Genomic DNA, 19,201 nt, shown 5'->3' with positions numbered 1-19,201 from the left:
AAAAGGAATTCAATTTTCCTTCTTTAAACCAATATTTGCTGATTACATTTCAAACTGTGTTTACTGACCTTTCACGAATCATTCAGTTTTCTCAATTTTGAGAATGGAAATGAAAAGAAAACCAAAACTTACAATAAATTTTTCCTTGTAGTGTTTGACTCCAACATTTGTCATTACAGATCCCTGTGCAGCTACTCCCTGTAAAAACTCTGGACAGTGCATTCCTTCAGCGGACCGTGAAAACTTTTACTGTCAGTGTGTTAATAATTTTTCAGGGAAAACATGCGAAATACGTGAGCTCATTTTTTTTTTTTTTCAAAATTAGCATTTCAATTTTACGGCGCCGTTGAAGGGCGAGGTAAAAAAAATATTTTTATTTGTTCGGACAAATTAGAAATTCGTTCGGACGAATTAGTTATTTGTTCGGACGAATTAGATATTCGTTCGGACAAATTAGAAATTCGTTCGGACGAATTAGAAATTCGTTCGGACGAATAAGTTATTTGTTCGGACAAATTAGATATTCGTTCGGACAAATTAGTTATTTGTTCGGACGAATTAGATATTCGTTCGGACAAATTAGAAATTCGTTCGGACGAATTAGTTATTTGTTCGGACGAATTAGATATTCGTTCGGACGAATTAGTTATTTGTTCGGACGAATTAGATATTCGTTCGGACAAATTAGAAATTCGTTCGGACGAATTAGTTATTTGTTCGGACGAATTAGATATTCGTTCGGACAAATTAGTTATTTGTTCGGACGAATTAGATATTTGTTCGGGCAAATTAGATGTTTGCACAAATTATCCTGTAAAGAGAGATATACAATTTGTCTATTCAGGAGGATTCATCCTTTTTTAATACATAAATAGCTCTTTGGACCATGACATACACACGTAGCAACTAGACGTGATATTAAAGTCGGGTATGTTGATTGTAAATATTCGGAAATAATGGATCTATACCGGTATATATTATTGGCCTAAAGTCTGCCATTCTGAAAGTATATTTTCTGAGAGCCCACTAGTAAATTCAAAGGGTCAGTTACTTCTTATCAAACATCTTTTTACTCCCATCCCTGACTAGCACTGGGGTGCCAGTGGTCAGTTACCGCTTCTTTGAAAAGATGAGATCCACTCCTTAAGGTTTTACTCCTACTGCAGGCAATTGGTACGGGAAAAAATTGGCATTGAAAAAAACCCCCCCCCCCCCCCCCCCCCCCCCCCTCGAAATAGGACTGTCAACATTGGGCAAACTTTTCCTGAGTCACCCCCTTTTTTTTGCTTGTCAACTTTTCAGATAACTATTTTTTTCTCAGGCTCCCCCACTTTCAAAAACGATGCTACGTGGCTGCATTGTATTAAAATATCGAGCCTCTTATTCAAGGGTCTTAATTTTTTTTAAGGTGGGGCTTACTAGCTAGGACATTTGTAGATTTGCTTCTATACCGCTGTTCCCACATTTAAGTATTTTGTGATAAAGGAACAAAAAGCGGGAATCTCATAAGTCCATCTCCAATGGATTCTTTCTAAGATCGTTAAAAACTATTATTAAGTATCTATATAAATTTTATTTTATATTTAAATATCAGAAAAGCGCATGAATTAAAACATACAGGTATAATATTGACCAAATTAAACACACGCCCCTTTCCGGGAAAAGGATAAAAAATAGATGAATACATGTACGTTCCTAGAAAGTGCAGTAAAATTTAAAAACACATCATAATTTAATGCAAGTTAAGGTTCTCAATGATTAAGACAATCGATCATTTTTTAAATAGAGGAGTGGGGGGGGGGGGGGTTGTTACTTGAAAATATTTTGACATTCATTCATGATTTATTTTCCCGTAAAAGGGGTTGCTTTCATAATTTCCCTTTCTATGTGAGTCATTGGCCTATCAAACCTTCGAACTGGTACTCAACTGTAAAAGCGTATAAACAAAATTAAGAAACGACTACATGTACCTCTCCAATAACGGGAGGGGGCTATAATTATGCTCTGAAAATCAATGGACTAGGGAATATACCAGATTGATCGGTTGACCTCGTAATTCACCGGCTCGCGAGTCATATGAACAACCTGGGATCAATACGGACAGGTTCATTTTTGTGAAGTTTTCTAAATTCACAAACAGGAATATTTAATTAAAAACTCAATGAGGACCTTTTAATCATTTTATACACCGCATATGTACCAGATTAATTGATTGAATGTTTTACGCCGAATCGGCAATATTTCAGCTACAAATCGGCTACATATGTATCAGAAATGTATTTCAAAAATCAGTCACTTGTCATGATTAATAACAGCACGGTAGTGAATATGTACATAAAAATCATAAGAAAGAGATCAACATTAACTTATCTTCAAAATATTTATTGATAATGTTGTTCATTAAAGTTATTTTGAAAAGAATCAAAATAAAATGAAACGTCTTGGTGCAAACCGCACATTCGCGGTTTCCTGATAGTTGTTCACAATTTCTCTAATTTGTCCGAACAAATAACTAATTCGTCCGAACGAATTTCTAATTTGTCCGAACGAATATCTAATTCGTCCGAACAAATAACTAATTCGTCCGAACGTTTTTTTTGTCCGAACGAATATCTAATTCGTCCGAACAAATAACTAATTCGTCCGAACGAATATTTAATTCGTCCGAACAAATAACTAATTCGTCCGAACGAATTTCTAATTCGTCCGTACAAATAAATTATTGTCCGAACGAATTTCTAATTTGTCCGAACAAATAACTTATTTGTCCGAACGAATATCTAATTCGTCCGAACGAATTTCTAATTTGTCCGAACGAATATCTAATTCGTCCGTACAAATAACTAATTCGTCCGAACGAATATTTTTATTCGTCCGAACAAACAAGTAATTCGTCCGAACGAATTTCTAATTTGTCCGAACAAATATCTAATTTGTCCGAACAAATAACTTATTTGTCCGAACGAATATCTACTTCATCCGAACAAATAACTAATTCGTCCGAACGAATATCTAATTTGTCCGAACAAATAACTAATTCGTCCGAACGAATTTCTAATTTGTCCGAACAAATAAAAATTTTTTTTTACCTGGCCCTCCAGCGGCGCCGTACAATTTAAAGTTCTGCTGAGTAAAAAATAATTTTTTTCATTTAAAAAGAAGATTGCACCTTTAGTTTAAACCATGTATATTATTTTTTGTTTTAGCTCCACCCCTATCTTGTACTTGTCACAACAAAGGCATGGCTTTTAAAACGGGTCCCGGCAGTTGCGTTTGTTTCTGTCCAGACAAACGTTACTCTGGTTTTTACTGTGAAAATAGTAAGTTTTATTATATGATTGAATAATTTCCATCTCTCTGATTGGCTGAGATCCAACTATGTTAGAAAAATACTACGTTGTATTGACCTGCACGTGACGTTCCAGGTCAATACAAGGATTTATTTCCTCTACATTGATCTAAAAATAGATTGGGAAATTCCAAATTGATACAAATTGTTTTGGAAAGCTATTTAAACGACTGTGATTTTTTTTTCATGTGAAAAAAAACATAAGCAAATATATATTTTAGGGTGAGGGTGGTAAGAGAGGATGCAGGGGGCCCCCTCCAACACTTTAACTGAACAACATGTTGTTGGTTTTTTTTTTACTTTTTGGCAGTCAGTTTTCCCTGATAATACTCCTTCCATTCAAAATATATCCTATGAAAAGACTGACATTATATTATTTTTTTCATGGCAACTAAAATTGATAAAAAAAAACATTTCAAATTGATATGACTGGTAAGGTTTATTCACATTTTAATTCTGTTTCTCTCTTGTATTTGGCTAGGACTTAATTAAATGCAAGTTAACAAGTAATGAGCTGTATCATTTTACCAGTGAATCATATAATAAAACAATTATTGCTGGTTTTTTCGGTCAATACAATGATTTAACCATCTTCGAAGTACAATATTCACCTCGCCCTTCGGGCTCGGTGAATATTGTACTCCTCAGATGGCTAAATCATTGTATTGACTTAAAAAACCAGCAATAATTGTATAATATTATTTTGATGACAGATTAAAAATATTAAGACACATATGCACATCTTGCACTTAGCTGTTCTTTTTAACCGTTTATTGCTTAAAAAAATGTAAGCTTTAAAAGGAAATAAGAGATAACGAGACATACGTATCTTTCCTCATTGAACATTACAAACATTCGTTACATAATTTTGATTTTATATTCCCGTTTTGTATTGTTTGTTTTTTTTTCCAGAGATTGACCAATGTGACCCGAATCCCTGTGGTGATCACGGGATTTGTGTTGACAGTGACACCGGAAGTTGTAACTGTACAGAGGGGTACACAGGGCCAAATTGCACAAGTTAGATATTCTTCAAAACCTGTCAAATATGTCACAGGAGTGTTTTTTAATTACCATTTGGTTAGATTATCTTATAGATTATTTGTTTACTTTGATCCTTAAATGTTACACAAGAGTTCTTGCGGAGAAAAGAAAGTTCACATAAGTAAATGGAATAAAGTTAAACAAGTTTAAAAACTGGAACATTTCAAGTTACATGTATTGAAAATGAATATTTTGCATATTATGAAAAATGTAATATAATGGTAATATTTAAATTTTCAAATGGCTTTATCCGGTATTAAACTACAAGTAAGGTAGTAGTTTTACAATTTGTAAAGTGATATACATGTCAGAAAGTGCGTGTTTTATTGACTTTTGTTGAGTTATACACTACTAGACAGGGAGGCTGCAATATCTTATTATTGAATAAAAAAAATTATTACATAAATAAAAAGAAAAAGAGAAAAATATAAATAAGGAAAAGCCATTCTTCTTTTATTCTTTGATGATGATTAATTAATTTGCTTGCATGTTAATTTAAATTTTCACTGATTGATCACATCATTAAAGCCACGAAATGTTTTAATTTTTCTTTAATAAAGATACATCATTAACGTGTTTTAAACACATTTTTCAGCTTCACTGCCATGTGGAACCAACTCTCCCTGTAATGGTAACTATCACTTATTTCGTGATAAATCTAATTGGAATGGCGATTTTTTTTAAATGTCAACTATTGCAGCTTGACTTTTATATCTATAGGGTGTTCCTCGAATCCCTGTCTCAATAATGGAATATGTTTGATGGAATCAGGGGTCCAAAAACGATGTATTTGTCCCGTAGGGTTTTTTGGAGAGACGTGCCAAAATGTCACAACTGAAAAAGTGGTAAAATGACAGTTTTCATAATATCTAATTTCAAAAACTAGAGTTGCATTTAGAGAACACTTGTGACCAATTTATTTTCAATAAAGTGATATACACATACATGATTGGTACTTGTCCGATGTATTTCTGCTTTCAGCTAAAATTCGTTCCCCCAACCGCCGAGAAAGGAAGTATTTTATCTTGCAACATTAAACTTGATCAGTCATCAAAACCATGCGAATTTTCAGTTTATGTGCAAGCCAGGTAGTTCTCTCTCTCTCTCTCTCTCTCCAAATAAACGTCTCCCTCACCTTAATTAATGAATTCATTTTATTTCTTTATTTATTACTTGATAGTGCCCCACCTCTTGTACAAAGTGTTGTTCAAAATGACGAAATTCATGTCATTCCAAAGAAGGCTGAAAATGCTACCCTACCTGGATTCCAAAACGTGTACATGGTTCCAGTGGAGTTATCACGTACAAAGGAAGTTGCTTATAAAAGTGGCATGAAATATGAATTTTGTTTGCATGCAAGGTATTTTTCTCTCATTATTAAGAAGTTTTAAGAAACATTAGTTTAAAATGTAGTAAAACTGTTGTTTTTTTCGCTCTGTTTTTTTTAAGCATAACTTCAAAAGCAACTCATCGCTGCTTTTCTGTGGACTTTGAAGCTTTGCGTAAGTATTCTTATTAAGGCTTATAATACAGATATCTTTATGAATAAGAAGAAATTTATTTTTCAAAAGTGAAATAATACTAGTACTTTTTATATTCCAGTTTTATCAAATCTTCTTAGATAAAAATAAATAACTGGACACATTTATATGTATTTTGTAGATATTTCTAAAAATAAAGGATTAAACGTAAGTTACGTGAAATAATAGATGAAAATAAATAATTTAACACTATGTATGGTAGCTAATTTTATAATCGATGAAAATTTGCAAATTATTACAAACACAACTGGCTACAAATTTACACATATTTAAACTGTTTTCAAATGCTAACATGAACATTAGCTTCAATAACAAATTTAAAATATTCTTTCTTGATATGTTTAAAGGGGATTTAACACAATTCTTAAAACTTGTACTTTAATATGTACTTGTTTAGCCATGGGTATTCGTTTCGCCAACCCCAGAAAGAAACACGACATTTACTTGTTTAGCTGGAACGTACTGTCACGCGATTGTCTATACAAAGATCAGTGATTCAGCAGTAACAAAATGGTAACACACATTGAAGTAATAGTTTTGAAAAAAATATTCAAATTTTTTGTAAAAACATTAGTATAGTGTCACAAAACATTTTATAATCATCAGTGAACAAGTTCTTGTGACAAATTCACTTGGAGCAAAGACCTTTTCAACCAAACCTTTAGCTGACAAATGCCTGACCGATGTTGTCTTCACAGATAACAAACTGGAAGGAACACATCAAGTCTGTCTTAAATCTTGGTAGGGAAACCTCGGTTATTGTATTATGCTTATTGTGCATTTTATAATACTGCAATTAAGTACCAATTATACCCGGAAAACAAATAGAAGGATATTACAATTATTAATAATCTTTCTACTTTCAGGAAAAATGGTGAATCAAGATGCTATTTCATACACATTGTAAAAAATATGACAGGTATATGCTATTTTTTCTTTATTAATTCCAAGAATGGATTCAATAAGAAAAGTCTGCTATTGCTAATATTAAAGAAAATCTTTGATAACAATATTTTGCATACCAATTTAAAAAAAAACAACATAGTGACGATCTTTATCTGCATCAAAATTAAAAAAAAAGTTCTTTAGCAAAATTTTTTCCACTTTAAAATTGTTTTAATACCATGATTTACATTGACCTTCTTTCAGACGCTTGTGATTCAAATCCTTGTCTCAATGGAGGTTTGTGTATTCAAAGGACTGGTGCAGCCTATTCTTGCATCTGCACTGCTAACTATACAGGTGCAAAGTGTGAGAAGGGTAAATACATAATCAGAATTTACACTTTATTTCAAATCTTATATAAATGTAACGAATTGCTTTTCGCTCAGTTTATTATCCATAGAGATATATTTTTTAAAATGCTTTCTTTACAAATTACCAATGCAAGAAACAAGGAATAATTTGTCTGTTTTTATATAAAAATGAAATGAATGGAACATCATCAAGTATATAACAACATACCTGTTATAATTCTTTTAATGATGAGTCATATATTTAGATAAGTTAGGTAACCGATAAGAATTTTCAACTGTAAATTATTCTTTTTTCATGTATGATTTTAAAATACGTAATTGAGTTCAATGTTTAGCCTATTCAAAAAAAAAAATGTCCACCTACATTAGGAAAAAAACGGCATTATCTTTGTTTTTTACGTGAGGCATGTTCAGTTTCTTATTATTCTTATAAGAATAAAACAAAATTCTTACCTTATTTGCAGGACCATGTTCACAATCTGATTCTCAGTGTAAAAATGAAGCTTATTGCTACGCCACAGGAACTGAAAAGTTCTGTTTTTGCAAAACAGGATACAGTTGCATTTGTAGGACTTTTAAAAAAATGTTCACATTATCATCATTTTTATTTTGTCATCTGAGCTTGTGAATATAAAGGGTGTTAAGAAAGTTCCACATTTTTCTTTCATTTTCGAAAAGAAATTCGATATTTACAATTTGTGATATTACATGTTTACAGAATTCATTCTTGTTACTGATTAGGTTTTAAATGTCTTTTGTTGAATCAATAAAGTGAGGGCAGGTATTTAAAAAGATGATGTCTGTTCAGAATTAGGGATGACGCATATTTGTAACATTAATAAGCACAGAGATTAAAACATCCCTTCAAATATTATGCAAAAATTATCAAATCTGTGAAAAATTTCAAAATGACAAACCTATTCTTCTGAAAAATGATCTATTGTTCCATTTGCTCACACAAAGAAGCAAAAGCAAATTTTTTTTTTCAAAAATGATATGTTAATTCAGGTGCTTAAAAGATGTTATATATATTTCCATTTGGAAGAAAAATCCTATAATTCTCTTCTAGAAATAAATTGCTATAAATCTAAAGCACACTCTTGTGATTTTGCCAGACTTGAAAATTAATCTTTTTAGTTAAGCACTACTTTGAAATTTTGGAAAATTTTATGTGAGTATACCCAACAGTATTTCTGCAAGAATAAAACATTTAATAAATTTTATATGACAAATACTGTGTACTTTAGTTCCAATAAAATCAGAATGGACATTTTTAATAATAAAATCTATGTTTTAATTGTGTTTGATTTTTTGTATAGAAAGGAATTAATTAATCACATTTGGCTACTTAGTTTATTCATAAAATTATAAGATCCAGAAAGGCGTTGTTTATTCATTAACTTACATCTATGGAGGCTTTGAATGATTTGAAGAATATTAAAAAATGTTTATTTTAATTTAGAATCATCTGAAAATGTCACTGATCCACAACATAATGGGGTATGTGTTTTATGTGTTTGTCACTAAATTAAATATTGTATCAATAATGTTCAAAGCTTCTCAAAATGAATGCAGCCAGGTTATATAAAAATATATAGTGCTTGATATTTTCCTTTGAATCTACAGCTTTCTTCATTCCCAATTATAAGAAAAGGTAATTATGATAAGGATTAATTTTATTTTCAGGGCAAATTTACAGATTCTGTTTATGCAACAAACGTAACCTGCTTTGTCTCTAAGCCCTGCCTTATTCCACATATTATAACAGGAGACTTGAATCAGAAGTAAGTCGTAACAATAAAAAAAATTGTTGTTTTTAGGATATAAACATAATACTTTATCGAATGACCCGCAGAAAAAAGATAAGAGAAATGTCCTTTTTTATTTTAGACCCACATTAAGGCCTGGATATTTATCCCCTGATGTAACAATAGATGAAATCAAGGTTACAAAATTTCGTAATAATTCTCACACCTACCACACAACAACGATTATCAAGGCTGAACATACTGGACAGAAGAAAGTCTGCATCCAGATTTACAATGAAAAGAGGTAAAAAAAATCTTTGAACTTTCAACTTTGATATTTTTTGATTCCCCATCAAACCATAACATTTATTTTTTATAGAATTTTAAAAAATCTTAGAATAAATATTATTTTTTTCTCATTTTCAGACTAACGTCAGATGAGATTTGTTTTAATGTTACAGTTACCCAAGGTAATTCGATAATTTAAAAAAATGTTAGAAATCCTTAGAAAAAATAACTGGAATTAAGAGCGCATTAACAGACCTTAGATTTTAAAATCAGAAGTCAACTAAATAAATCTGTAATTTTTAATAGGATTTGATCATAAAAATAAGGTAAGATTTAAGATTTTTGTTATTTTGAATTTATAAAGAAGCGCCTTTCTAAGTTTAAATATCATCCAATTTTCCTTAATAAAAAAGAAATACAAAATGTCAAAGCATAAAAATCTAGATTTTATATCCTCAGAATGGTCTAAACTTGAATATACATTATTAATAAATTTTATCTTTTGTGAGTTAGATGTTTGCTCATTTTATACCACCGACTCTTCCGGACGGAACAGAAATGCAATGTAAGGTTGGGAGACCTTGTCATCTTACTCTGTGGACATCAAATGTATTTGGAAACAATACTTGGTAATACATCTATTCTGTAGAAAAAAGACATTTTACTATTTCAAGTCTTCTTTATTTAAAAAAAATAATAAATTTGTTCACCTCTTTCTAAGCATGCTATCATACTTGCTCAATATTATGAAAAGATGAAAAGAAAAAAAACAATTAAATATTTTTTGGGTTATGTTCTATGTCAATTCTTGGTAACCAGTAACTTTAAATAAAGATATGATAAAACATAAATTATATAAGTCAAATAGATTAATAATAAAAAGTTGTCTGATGAACAAAAAGATGACATCCATTATTCAATAAATGTATATTTTAAAGCTTTTCAAAGTTATTAAAGTTAGCAAGGAAACTATTTTTTTTTTCAGTCCATTTGTAAAGCCAGATAAAAGTCCAGAAGATGGTGTCTATATTTTTCAACAGAGAGATAAAACCTCTCCTTGTTTGAATGATGTTACAATTAACATTCCGAATGTTGGGACTACGAACTTATGTTTCCAAGCTTTGGGAATCGATTATATCAATTCTAACAGGTATATATAACACAAAACTTTATTTGTTTGATATACTAATTAGTAATTATGCAAAATTTGAATAACCTAGGAAAATTATTTTGAAGTTTACTTGAAAATGAATTTAGATTTTATCTAAATCAAGTTTCTCAGACATAAAATAATTTTTGTTTGCCCTCTCCGGACATAGGATGGTGATTTTTTTTAATCATATGGGAGAAATAAAATAATTCCTTTGATTCCCTTTTTAGAAAAACTGGAGAAACTCGATGCTATAACCTAAATATTGTCCAAACCTTATCTGGTGTGTAGGAACAAATAATTCTCTCTCTCTCTTTCTCTCTCTCTCTCTACACCAACAATTTTTTAATCAAACGTTGAAAACTAACCCCATAAAAATGAGTGATTTTACAGTAAATTATTTGCAGTAAAAAGTTCATGCAGCAACGTGAAATGTTTGAATGGCGGTTTCTGTGATAGTAACACCGTAAGCGGGGAATGCAGATGCGTTCTGGGGTTTTCTGGCCGACACTGTGATATCAGTAAGTTGAAGAATCCTTTTAGACAATTGTTTCAATTGTCTTGAATTAGTCAAAGTGACAGTGTCGAATTAAAAAAAAATATTCATGTACTTTTCCTTGCAGCAAGAGGAACATCTTTAATTTCGAACAATCAGAGAGCTGTACGTATACTATTCAGGTGTCTTTACCCTCATGACATCAAAGGCTTTTAAAAAATAAATCATTTTAACCCTTGCATTTATATCATTTAAGTCACATCTAAGGTTTTAACTATGAAATATATAAATGTTTTGTAACCCACTCCTAATTTGAATGCATATATTTCTTCCACAATAAAGTATGTACTTAGAATAAATAAATATGAAATCATGTGACTTTTAATCTAGGTTTAATAACTACAATATCTACAAGAGTTTGTCAAAATGAACACACTATAAATATTCAAATGCATGAGAACATGACTTCCTGAAGAAAAAAAGAGACATTAAAATCAAAAGCACGTGAAAATAACGTTTGAGGTTATTTGTATCATGTTGTGAATTGTAAATTCAATCTCCTAAAGTTTTCTGTTTTTTTTTCACATTTTTTTATGGCTATTGCCAGTTAGAGACTATAAGGAAATAGTTCGGAGGATTAATTTCACATATATTCATAATATAATTTTTTACCATAATTATCGGATCCAGCAATTTTAATGCTTACATAAATAAATTTAATTGGAACTGTACATTTTGAGTTAATATTGACCAATAAAGATTTAAATATATAAAGATATTAGTTAATATGCTTTCTGTTTCACATTTTCTGTTTTGTATATTCTAGATGATGACTGACATGGCTCTCCCGGAGAAAATTATCTGTCATTTGAAAGAACATTGTGATATACCATTCTCTGTGACAACAAATAGTACTACAAGGTGCTAATATTGAAAATTAGAATAATAAGATGACACTTCACTTGAATATTTCAGTAATATTTCTTATCTTTTTTACTATTTCAGACCAATTGCTAAACTTGGTCACTATGATGAGGCATTAACAATAACCATGCCTGTCCTCCAAAAAGATCAGCATACGTCATTGCATACCTTCATTGGTCATGTGACTGTAATTCCAGATATAATTGGATCTCATAAAGTCTGCATTCAAACGTCAATGGATAACATGTAATTAATATGCCTCTGTTTAGCCAATCTTGGATTATTATGTGATACTTTACATCTACATTTCCTAATGTCCTATTGTGAATCTTTATATTTCAGACTGACAACAGACGAGCGCTGTGTGGACGTATACGTTCCACATAATGGTATGATTCTTTGTAGACATTTTTTTCTGAATTATTCCAAAATATTTATCAGATATACTAAAACCTTCGTTTTGAGTCTTTCGTAATATTCATCAATACTAAAATGATACTATTCTAGCAGAAAAACATTTTAGTAATATGGTTGTGTTTATAACTTCAAAGAGATTTATTGTTATCTAAAGGCAGAATTTTTTGCCTAACCAAAGAATATTTAACGTTAACAATCAACATATGGACAAATATATAATTAATTAAGAAAGCATCAAGGCAAATTGCATTGGAAAGAAATATGTCTGAGAAAATAAAATAAATTATTATAATAAATCTAATTATCAATATTTTCTTAATACGAGTACCGGGTATTTAGGGTAGGTGTGGTTTTTTTTATGCATACTCATTCAAAGAAATGCTTTTTAAAAAATAAATATTTCTCTGTTTTTGTCTTTTAGAAACAAAGAATACAGTGAATAAAAACCTGGTAGGTGAAATATAAAACAAATTGTTGCTGAAAAAAATAACTGTTTTAAGTTTTTTGCTGTAAACAGTTTAAAATATACTGAAACTCTAAAGCCATCATTTGTTATGATAAAACCATATATAACTATTACAGCCTCATTATCATTCACCGACATTACCAAACAACACCCAGGTTATCTGTCCTCCAGCTAAAACTTGTCATCTAATACTCAACATCTCACCTGGTCTTCATGAAAACTGGTTGGTGTTCATATTTTCCTCTCAAAATAAATATATTTTGGATAGGAAGGAATACTAGTATTTAAAATCACTTGGTTTTTGTTTTTGTGAACTTTGATTAAATAGTATTTAATGTTAAGAGATGCAATTAGATACTTTGCATAATTGTTTTAGTCCAGATGTAAAAAGAACACTGGGTAATGCGGACTTCTCACATATCTTCCATTCGAATACAAACAACAGAGTGATCGGTAATTGTACTGCAGACGTCGCTATAACACCTCTAACTAACCACTACAGCAGTGATCTGTATTGTTTCGAAGTTTCTTTTCCAAGGTTATTTCTTAATGAATCTTTATGATAAAATAAACAGAATCTTTGTCACTTTCTTATTGTTTACTGCAGATTAATATTTAGGAGTGAGACATTCATATTCCAACATTTTAATTAAATATTTGAAGATATATGATACCCGGGTATTTCTCTAACTGCAGTGTTCCAGGAGAGAAGAGATGCTTCAACGTCACGTATAAAGTTCCTGGTAACTCGTTTTTATAAATTTCTTTGTTAGCTTATTTTGGTAAGATTTTATCGCTTATTTAAAAAAAAAGAACTAATTGGTGGTATGCCAGTTGTGCTAGAAATTTGAACTTGAACCAGTGATATTAGCTCATAATAGTTATTCTAAACATTCAATAAAATCAAATTAATGTGTTTTTAAAAGAATAAATATTACTCTAAAATAAATAATGTTTGATATATATTTTTTTAAATATACATATATATCCCAGCTTCGTCAACTTGCATTGGACAAAAGTGTGAAAAGGGAGGCTTTTGTGATTCCTCGAAAAATGTCTCTTCATGCGAATGTCCAGTAACATCTTCTGGCACAGACTGTGGATCACGTAAGTTTTATCTATATCAAATGTCACTAACATCTAAAGGAATAGGAAATATAATCATTGTTCACATTTTTGTTCTTTATAAAGGCATTGAATTATCTTTAATTTATAAAATGAAACAGCTGGGAGTCAGAGACCTGTAATTTCACCATCATTATTTGGTACATTTGCTGTGCCAACACTTCTGACTTGTGAGCGGCTGGTTACTTGTGGTCTTCCTGTTACTCTCAATGGAAACTTACTTGCAAGGTAACAAAACATTTCAAACACTTATCAAAACAAAGACAAATTAATTTTTTTAAAAGCTACATTAGTTTAATAAAGAATAAAAATGGGGTGGTTGAGGAAAATTAAAAAATTGTCACCTTTTTTGAGATATGCATTTTTTTTAAAAGCAAAATTTTAATGAATTTTAAGCATTACTGTTTCAGTTATTTTCTTACCTTAGAAAAAAAATTATAGTTGAAATATAATGTGAAGAATACTTAACAGTTAAAATTATATCAAACTTTTGTCATGAATTTGTACATTTTTCAATGAGTATACACAGTTTAACGTTTTTTTTATTTTATATTCCACAATATTTTCATGAAAAATTTAAAAGACAATTAAGCATTACTGAACAAAATTCGCATCATTTGCAACAAAAATAATATACCAATCGAGAATGTAATTAAAATGATTCACCATTATAAGTGCTATAATAATATCATATAATTGATGTATTTTACTCACGTTATGATTTTACTTCTTTTTATTTAACTTCTTAGGGACATTCATTTTGGTTTTGTGTCAAATGAACTGTCGATGAAAATCTCGACCATACTGAAACCTTTGCAGTTAAAACCTGATGTCCGAATGTTGAATATAGATATCTTAGGGAAAGAAAAAGGAACTTTCATTGCATGTCTCCAGTTTACAAAGTACGATGGCTCAATTTCTTTGATTTTTCTAATTCACAAAGCTCAAACATGAATAATTAGATTGGCTATTCAATTTAAATGAAATATGTGGAAATCATCATATAACATCATTGTCGTTACAATGTTTATTATGTTAATGATCTTTTGATTTTTTTAACATCTTTAGAGTGAGCAGAATGACGGAGCATTGTGTTACAATCAAGGTCGTGGAAAAAGGTGTGTTATTTCAGCATTTTTTAATATACAGTTTTATGTTTTCTTTTTCAAAATCATGTCAGTTGCATGTCATCAATCTTTTATTGTGTATTCAGGTTCCAACGGTACCATAGGAAGTATTGTTATGGTATGTAGCGTAGAGATATTTTAAAAATATCCAACTTTTCCTGTAGGTAAACAGTTTTCAAATTTAGATACAATGAATGTGATTGGATTGCTTTTTTTTCTTGTCTGCAGAATAAACCTCATTTTGAAAATACTCTTCCATCAAACACGGAGCTACATTGCAATCCAAATAAAGAATGTCATCTTCTCCTGAAACATAAAGCAAAGTCTGGAAAATGGTAAGGAGGTGTATTCCATTAAAATTACATGAGGTTTAAAAACTTTAAGGTAGTTTTAGCTTAGAATACTAATAAATTTTTAGCTAGCTAATTCAGTGAATGCTGTTGAATGTCGCATAATGGTGATTCTATTTTGTAAATATTGATTCTTGAAATCATTATGTACAACTGTCATTTCTTTACGCCGGATGAATATGTTTGTCATCGAGAATATTCAAATCGTGAATCAAAGTAATTTTTAAATAAACTAAATTAATATGAATGAAGTATATAAATAACTGATTGCTGAAGGTTTAAATTTCTGTTTTAAATAAGTGTTATTTTTCTAGTAACAATGTGTTTGGTAAGGAAATACCAGGAATTACTCATATCATGAATGGAGTTACACCTGACTCAAATGGTACCTGTCAAACTGACGTGTTAGTGTACTCCAAGAGAAATAGAACGGAGACTTTATGTTTAAGCATTGCAGATGAGAGGTAAACATTATTCTCAAATAATAACCATTTTGACTAAAGAACGTCACTTGCATAGATGATTCATGACTACCATAAAATGATAAAAATTCAAATTGTAAATTATTTTCTCGATTTTTCAATAGTTTCTTTTCAAATCCTTTTAATTGAGATGTTAATTTATCATTTTCATTTTGATTTTAGCACTGTTGGGGAAACACGTTGCCTTAAGTTCGCTGTGAATAGAAAGACATATGGTATGAAATTTTTCTCTAGATGTTGATGAAATGAAATTTTTAACGGTTTTAATAATTAACTATAGTAAAAATTGTGTACCTGTTGTAGAATCACCATGCACAAATGTCACCTGTCTAAACTCGGGATACTGCATCGGGGATCTGCAAGGGAACTTTACTTGTATTTGTCCCGGTGGCCATACAGGAAAATTCTGTTCATTGGGTTCGTCTCTTTAATAAATTTATACTTAAAATATTAACCAAGACTGGTTTTTTTTGGTTTGGTGAAAATAAATCTTTTTTATTTTTTAGATGGAGGCATTATACCAACTAATCATACTCAATATTCACCACCTGTATGTATTTAACATCTTTTGCAATAATTTCAATGTTAATGAAAGATAAACGTTTGTTTTCCCTGCTAATCTTGATGCTATCAATAAACCTTCACTGCCCTCAGAAACTTTAAAATCTTAAATTTGTCCTTTTTTAAAAATGCTTATACATCGTTAAAAACTTTGCAAAATGTCAAAAATGTTTATGTGGGCACAACTTTTTTTTTAAACCCCAGGGACACGATATTACTCCAAAGTTTGTTGATACAGCCATACCAGAAGTTCTACCTTGCAAAGTTAATACAGAATGTGGGATTAACCTTCTTGTGAAGGCAGACCCATATACAAGGTACATCATTAAAAAATCACACAAATGCTATAAAAATCAAAGGCAATATTTGTATTTGTATTATAATTTTGTATTTCAATGTCTTGAATAATATATTGTGTGTTTGTTTTGCTTTCGAACATGTCTACCAATTTGCTGGATTATAGTATTAATATTTTTCTTTATACAAAACGGCCTAAAAGATAAAATTAATTTGTGAAAGAAAAATCAGCTTTGAAATTTTAATATCTTTTATATGAAATAAGATTTTTAATTAATTTTTGTGTGAAATGCTATTAAAATATATAAGTTGTAATATTATAGAGAAAATAATAACTTGTCTGTGTCACCTTTAAAAATTTAAAATTTTGTATTCGAATGTCTTGTAGACCTTTTGCTGCCTACCTACAACAAAATCAGCAGAAACATTGCCAGTCATTTTGAAAATATTCTTGATGCCTACATACAGATTCGCCAATCATTAAGATGCCTATAGAATCTATTAACGTTCCTTCATCAAATGGAACGTATATCGCTGGTATAAAATTTCAAAGCAACAAAACTGGCATACAAACTGTGTGTGTTAATACAGTTTTGAAAAGGTGTGTATAATATTTAATTTTTTGATTAATATCAATTTAAGATGTGTTAAGTCTTTTTTAAGAGTTTTTCTTGGCTCTAATCTTTAACATACCTCTCTGTACGTCTGTTTCTGTAAAATAATGTTGGTTTTCCTCAGAAATAAAGCCGATGAAATATGCTTCAAAGTGAATGTAACAGATTCCACCTACAAACCACCTTCTCTGGAGAATGGAAAAACTCCTCACTTTGTGAGTAAATTTACTGCTTGTAAGCTTAAAAAAGAAACATTATAGACATTTTAATCTAAAAACATAAAAAGATGTCTTTGGTAAAGTAAAGGTTTTCCAGTTTACATTCCCAAATATCTTTTTAAATGTTAGTAAATTGGGAATTTGGAAAAAATGAATTTATGATATACAGGACGTTTTTAAAATAAAATCTTTCCTTTGGAAGTTTTCAAATTATTTCATTTTTAAACCTGTAGTGATTTGTAAAAGTTTTATTTCAAAGAAGGCTGTTCTTTTATTTTAACCTTTATAAAATTCAAAATTTCAATATGATATAATTCAATCAATACAGCAAAAAAAAAAAAATAAATTGCTTGGAAATATGTTCCATACACAGAACATGATAGAACCAACAATCCCAGATGGATCATCGGTAAACTGCGAGGAAGATTCCACTTGTCACTTAATCATACGTTTGGAAAAGTATAGCAATGGCAGTTGGTAATGTCTATTATTAAACTTTTGCATTTTAGATATTTTGTTTATGTAAACGTTAAAATACAGATTTTGAGTGTTTTTTCTCACTAAGAATGATTGACTATTTCTTACAGTTTAGTTGCGAAAGTTACACCAATTATTCCAAATGCCCGGGTAGTTAAAACATATCAAACCAACAACACGTGTGTGGCAGACATTGTAACTGTAACCCACAAAGGGGACAAGAGCAAAACAGTTTGCTTTCAAGTTGATGGCACAACTGTGAGGCAAGTGAATATTTTTTTTCATATAATTTTTCTTTCTAACATTTAACATAAAATAAAGTTGGTTTAATTTAAATATTTTCTGTAGTTATGACAGAGAGAAAAGATGCGTGACAGTCAATACAGTGGAACATGTGCAAGGTATTGTCTTAAGTTAAAATATCCTGGATTATCAGATACATGTATGTTCAATTGAACACAGCAAACATGTATTATGATGAAAATAATTTATTGAAATACATGTATATTCATACATTCAATTTTGAAATAATGTTTTATTTTTAAAATTTAACTCTGAAGGGTCTCCGTGTAATGAGCATTCCTGTAACGGGAATGGCTACTGTGAATCTGACAACTCCACCCAGTACACTTGTTTATGTAAACTAGGATTCGAGGGAAAAGACTGTGAAAATAAAGGTAAAACATTTTTTAAACACACTTGAATTTTTTGGCGGGGTTTCTTATGAGATTATTAATTCTAATTATTTGATTATGCATTCTTTTTAAGTTGCACCTTTGCCAATTCCAAGGAAGAAAAATGATTCAACGATTGTAAGTATATACACACATTTATTGGTGTTTCCTTAGCTGACATTCTTTTCCAAATTACAACAGATTTATTTAACAAAGGTGAACATGGTATTTTTCATATCTCTTTCGCAAAATCAAAATTTTTACTTCTTTTACTTCTTTAGCCGAATCCAGTATTTGTTGATTCGGTATTGCCGAAACAAATACACTGCCACTTGATGGAGGACTGTTCAATTACAATGCCTATTCTTGGATACCCTTTGAATCAGTAAGGAAACTGCTATTATTTTTTTTCATTAAGTAATAAATTAATGTGCCATCAAAATTATAATATTCTATTTTCACCTGAGGCTAACCATCCTTTTTTCAACTGCATTCAGAAGTACTTGACACTATGATGTTTGGTCACGTGACTGTAACATCACGCATTGAATTTCATCGACACAAATACACATAAATAAGATAATGTAGACTTTGAAT

General features: G+C 30.3%; 1 protein-coding gene across 1 annotated transcript in view; it reads left to right on the top strand.

Annotated features, from left to right (window-relative positions):
* Positions 1–19,201, top strand: part of LOC134279461 (uncharacterized) — a 70,667-nt gene that overhangs the window by 10,222 nt on the left and 41,244 nt on the right. The window contains exons 13-62 of the mRNA XM_062761875.1: positions 180–293; positions 3,207–3,320; positions 4,262–4,369; positions 4,989–5,024; positions 5,114–5,238; positions 5,375–5,481; positions 5,574–5,753; positions 5,843–5,895; positions 6,056–6,081; positions 6,332–6,447; positions 6,541–6,675; positions 6,801–6,853; positions 7,084–7,194; positions 7,655–7,747; positions 8,653–8,690; positions 8,877–8,974; positions 9,081–9,242; positions 9,365–9,408; positions 9,533–9,552; positions 9,740–9,855; positions 10,212–10,376; positions 10,607–10,659; positions 10,784–10,897; positions 11,000–11,037; positions 11,699–11,793; positions 11,878–12,042; positions 12,139–12,185; positions 12,635–12,663; positions 12,796–12,902; positions 13,056–13,217; positions 13,376–13,422; positions 13,673–13,786; positions 13,906–14,032; positions 14,554–14,706; positions 14,873–14,922; positions 15,018–15,049; positions 15,160–15,266; positions 15,596–15,745; positions 15,926–15,978; positions 16,067–16,180; positions 16,270–16,313; positions 16,529–16,656; positions 17,088–17,222; positions 17,360–17,450; positions 17,827–17,930; positions 18,041–18,193; positions 18,279–18,331; positions 18,491–18,607; positions 18,699–18,742; positions 18,886–18,989. Coding sequence (XP_062617859.1) covers positions 180–293; positions 3,207–3,320; positions 4,262–4,369; positions 4,989–5,024; positions 5,114–5,238; positions 5,375–5,481; positions 5,574–5,753; positions 5,843–5,895; positions 6,056–6,081; positions 6,332–6,447; positions 6,541–6,675; positions 6,801–6,853; positions 7,084–7,194; positions 7,655–7,747; positions 8,653–8,690; positions 8,877–8,974; positions 9,081–9,242; positions 9,365–9,408; positions 9,533–9,552; positions 9,740–9,855; positions 10,212–10,376; positions 10,607–10,659; positions 10,784–10,897; positions 11,000–11,037; positions 11,699–11,793; positions 11,878–12,042; positions 12,139–12,185; positions 12,635–12,663; positions 12,796–12,902; positions 13,056–13,217; positions 13,376–13,422; positions 13,673–13,786; positions 13,906–14,032; positions 14,554–14,706; positions 14,873–14,922; positions 15,018–15,049; positions 15,160–15,266; positions 15,596–15,745; positions 15,926–15,978; positions 16,067–16,180; positions 16,270–16,313; positions 16,529–16,656; positions 17,088–17,222; positions 17,360–17,450; positions 17,827–17,930; positions 18,041–18,193; positions 18,279–18,331; positions 18,491–18,607; positions 18,699–18,742; positions 18,886–18,989 — 4,744 coding nt within the window. The remainder of the gene's footprint in view (positions 1–179; positions 294–3,206; positions 3,321–4,261; positions 4,370–4,988; positions 5,025–5,113; positions 5,239–5,374; positions 5,482–5,573; positions 5,754–5,842; positions 5,896–6,055; positions 6,082–6,331; positions 6,448–6,540; positions 6,676–6,800; positions 6,854–7,083; positions 7,195–7,654; positions 7,748–8,652; positions 8,691–8,876; positions 8,975–9,080; positions 9,243–9,364; positions 9,409–9,532; positions 9,553–9,739; positions 9,856–10,211; positions 10,377–10,606; positions 10,660–10,783; positions 10,898–10,999; positions 11,038–11,698; positions 11,794–11,877; positions 12,043–12,138; positions 12,186–12,634; positions 12,664–12,795; positions 12,903–13,055; positions 13,218–13,375; positions 13,423–13,672; positions 13,787–13,905; positions 14,033–14,553; positions 14,707–14,872; positions 14,923–15,017; positions 15,050–15,159; positions 15,267–15,595; positions 15,746–15,925; positions 15,979–16,066; positions 16,181–16,269; positions 16,314–16,528; positions 16,657–17,087; positions 17,223–17,359; positions 17,451–17,826; positions 17,931–18,040; positions 18,194–18,278; positions 18,332–18,490; positions 18,608–18,698; positions 18,743–18,885; positions 18,990–19,201) is intronic.

Source organism: Saccostrea cucullata, unplaced genomic scaffold, assembly GCF_032062105.1.
Source record: "Saccostrea cucullata isolate Sc308-1 unplaced genomic scaffold, CSIRO_AGI_Scuc_v1 ctg364, whole genome shotgun sequence".
Classification (NCBI taxonomy): Eukaryota; Metazoa; Mollusca; class Bivalvia; order Ostreida; family Ostreidae; genus Saccostrea; species Saccostrea cuccullata.
The sequence above is the reverse complement of the archived record's forward strand: the minus strand, read 5'-3'. Positions and strand labels throughout refer to the sequence as shown.